General features: G+C 36.1%; 1 protein-coding gene across 1 annotated transcript in view; it reads left to right on the plus strand.

Moving 5' to 3' along the window:
* lmbrd1 (LMBR1 domain containing 1) overlaps positions 1 to 2,949 on the plus strand; it is a 44,771-nt gene extending 41,822 nt beyond the window's left edge. Inside the window, exons 15-17 of the mRNA XM_086093063.1 lie at positions 1,672 to 1,763; positions 1,837 to 1,948; positions 2,067 to 2,949. Coding sequence (XP_085949189.1) covers positions 1,672 to 1,763; positions 1,837 to 1,947 — 203 coding nt within the window. The 3' untranslated portion in view covers position 1,948; positions 2,067 to 2,949. The remainder of the gene's footprint in view (positions 1 to 1,671; positions 1,764 to 1,836; positions 1,949 to 2,066) is intronic.
* The last annotated feature ends 661 nt before the right edge of the window (positions 2,950 to 3,610 follow it).

Raw genomic sequence — 3,610 nt, forward strand, 5'->3', positions numbered from 1 at the left:
ATATTAATGGAACATTGAGCCTTAATATTTTATTTCAGTGCTGTTCAAACATGAGACAGACTGCAACCTGTTTGTTAAATGCAGTAGCTCAGTTATAAGCCTGAATTTTCAGATAAATACATACATTTTCATACAAATCTTACAGTGTACATGTACAACTTTACTGATTAGTATTTTCTAAATTTGAGTTTTAAAAAATCACAATAAATTTATAGATTTGGGATTTATAGATCGGGATTAATCGATATCGGATCGATTGTGACTTATGAATTGTGATACGAATTGAATCGCCAGGTACTAGGCAATTTACACTCCTAAAAATTTCCACTTGTGCAGTTTTAGCACCCTCTGGAGGTTAGTTTTTTAGTGCAGTTGAATTTTCATATGTCATGTTTTTGCCCTTCTATGTTTAAAATCCACGCTAATGGTCAGATGAAGGGGAACACAATATGCTTGTGAAGCTCAAGGAACTCAAGGAACTCAATGTGTGTGTGCATTAGCAAGTAAGTGCTTCAATATTAAGTGTTATTAAAGATTGTAGGTGGTTTATATCCATTGCTTTTATATACAAATTACAATATTGTGCTCTTTTTTTTTTGTATGATCTTTTTTTTTATGTTGTGATCTTTTTTATATCGCCAACCTCCCCACAATATTGTGATAATTATCGTTTTGTGAGCTTCATATCGTGATAATATTGTATTGTGATGTTTGATTATCGTTCAATCCCTAATAATTACTGTAGACATATTACTGTAATTTTAGTTTTTGTACAATTTATTTACCGTGTATAAATTACAGTAACTAACTTATATATGGTTTAAAAAAATGTTTTAAAAAAATACAGTACTATATACCGTCACACAATTTTACAGTAATGAACTCAATAATAATAATTAGCTGCCAGATATTTACTGTAAATTCTACTGTCAATTTTTACAGTGAAGGCAACTGTTATGGTTTATTTAGCAACATGTTATCAATGAATCAGAGGTTATATACATCATATTAATGTACAATTTTAACCCAATAGCAGTGATTTGTGATTGCGCATCAGATTTCTTTTAATATCATGATATGCGGTATGTCTTAAATGTCATTTATTATGGTCTGGGGGCCGGGGTTAAACATCTTGATTTTGGTGAATTCTGCAAAACTAACTTAACAATAGTGGTTTAATCAGAAAATGGAATGTAACATTTATCACTCACAACCTATGCTAAACCATGCTTTTACCTTTTCAAGGCGTAACTTCTCTGCACATTCGTGCATTTCAACATTCACACTGACAGTGACATGACTTTGCTCTTTTCCAAGGCCTACTTGTCTTTTTTACTTACACTAACAGAACAGGCTGAGACGCTCCTTCTGAGTAGTGATGTCGTGTAGTATGTTTAGCACTTGTACTATGAAAAACATTATGTGAGCTCACCGTTGACACTTTCTATTCGTGGATGTTTCGATAGTCCACCTCACGAGTTAAGATTGCTGTAAAAAAAAGTTGTTTAGTCATAGTTCAGAAACAAAATCTATTTTTGTCTGTTTATTGTCTTCATTTTTCAAATGATTCCATACGATGAGTGTACTAAAAAATTCACTTGTTTTGGAAGCATACCGGTGACTGTTGTACAAATCTCATCTATAACTACCTGGTGTTGTATTTGTTTTTAGATCAGTGCACTGTCACCAGGTCGTATCTTTTCCTCCACAAATTTTGGTTCTTCAGTACCATCTACTACTTTGGAAACTGGGCATTTATTGGGGTAAGTTGGTCATTTGAATCAACAAGACACGCCCCATACACACTTAAGCCAGCAATTTAATTTTGGTCCTTAGGCTTTCCTCATCGGCCTGGTGGTGTCATGCTGCCGAGGGAAGAAGTCTGTGATTGAAGGCGAGGTGGAGGCCGATGACTCAGACGTCAGCGATGATGAATATGTGCACTGAGGTTCAATACGCACGCACCCTCCAATCAGCACATCTAGCCATAACTTAAGGGGACTGCAAAGTAGAGTACAATTTGGCAAGTCATTAATTTGCTTCCTTTTTATTTTATTGCTTTGAAGGAGGTCTGCTCCCGGACAACGTGACTGACAAGGTTAGAATTTGAAGAACGTCCTCCAAGGCAACACAAAGACAAGTAGAAATTAAGACAAACTGTGCGTTTACTGATGACTTTTTAGAGCTGGGCTCACCAAACTTTTTCAGCTGAAGACCCAACATTTGATTCCTTCTAAGTATCCAGACGAGAATTTATTGAAACAAATCAAAAAGACCCATTTTGCTTCCCAACCCTCAGTTGACCCTTCAAATAAATGGCTGCCCAATCTGCTCTAAAATCCCTTTTAGTAGACTTTTGTGCTAGTTACTGTATGAAACTCAATTCACATTTTTTTGTATGTCATTGAAATGAAATGCTGTATATTGCTATTTAATTTCCTGCTTGTTGCCATCCAACTTCTTACTTAAACTTCAAATGGTAAGTGTCACGAAATGTGTTTAGCTGACCATCATGTTGTTGTGAAAAGGGTTCGAAAAGCTTTTCATGTCTGAATTTTAAAGATGGGAGGGGGGGGGGGGGGATACAGTAAATAATCAGTTATATGAGAACCACTAAAAATTTCTAACGTGCTTGTGACAGGCACTATTTTTTTTCTTTGTATTGTTTTTCACTTCAAAGCAAATGCATCTTGCTGATTTAAAGATGCATCCACTAATTGATTAGTACTATGAATATGATGTTTGGTGCCGAATGTATCGCAATGTGATGGGCACAAACACTTGTCTGAAGCGCAATTAAGATCATTTGAGACATTTTTTCTTCCGACAACAGTCCAGTTATTCATTGAAGTGCTGCAATCGCCTGCTGTGATGAGTGGAACCAAGTAACATGATGTCTCCGCTATTAAATGGTACTTGTATTTAAAGAAATAAATTACTTCAAATATGTCCATTGTTGTTATTGGAGCTCTCTAGCCCCATGTTTCCCACTAACTATACCTTGAAAAATCTCAACAGCACACCAGCAAACATGAATGTCATAAAAAGTATTCTAGATAATTGAAATATTAGCCTGGTTTACATGGAGCCATGTATTCCGATTAGAACTTTATCCGAACGGCCAAACAGAATTAAAATGCTCCATATAAACACCTCAATCGGAATGAAAAGGCTGAATCCGAATTGAATTTCATTCGGAATCACAGGGGTGTTGTATTGCTTTCATCAAGCCGAACGAGAGTCATGTAATTGACCTTTTGCACGTGACGTCACTGCCCTCATGGGAACGCCCCCTCCGGGACGCTGGACGGCAAAAGAACCACTTGCCTGTATTGTAACCATTGAATCTTGTACAGCGTAAAATGTCCTTCATCTAATCAATTATGTCATAAAATGGTCATATCTTGCTGTGCGGTCGGTTGTACAGATAGACAAGGGAGTAAACCAAATATTGCTTTTTTATTGCATACCTACTAATGAAGACAAGACGTTGATGGATAGCAACAATCAACAGAAAGGACTGGCAGCCCACAAAGTATTCACAAATTTGTAGCGATAATTTTTTGCGAGGTTAGTAGATAAATGTTCATCCATTTACTAGTAAACGTAC

The sequence above is a fragment of the Leptonotus elevatus genome, chromosome 13 (genome assembly GCF_054856555.1).
Source record: "Leptonotus elevatus isolate MCC_2025b chromosome 13, RoL_Lele_1.0, whole genome shotgun sequence".
NCBI lineage: Eukaryota > Metazoa > Chordata > Actinopteri > Syngnathiformes > Syngnathidae > Leptonotus > Leptonotus elevatus.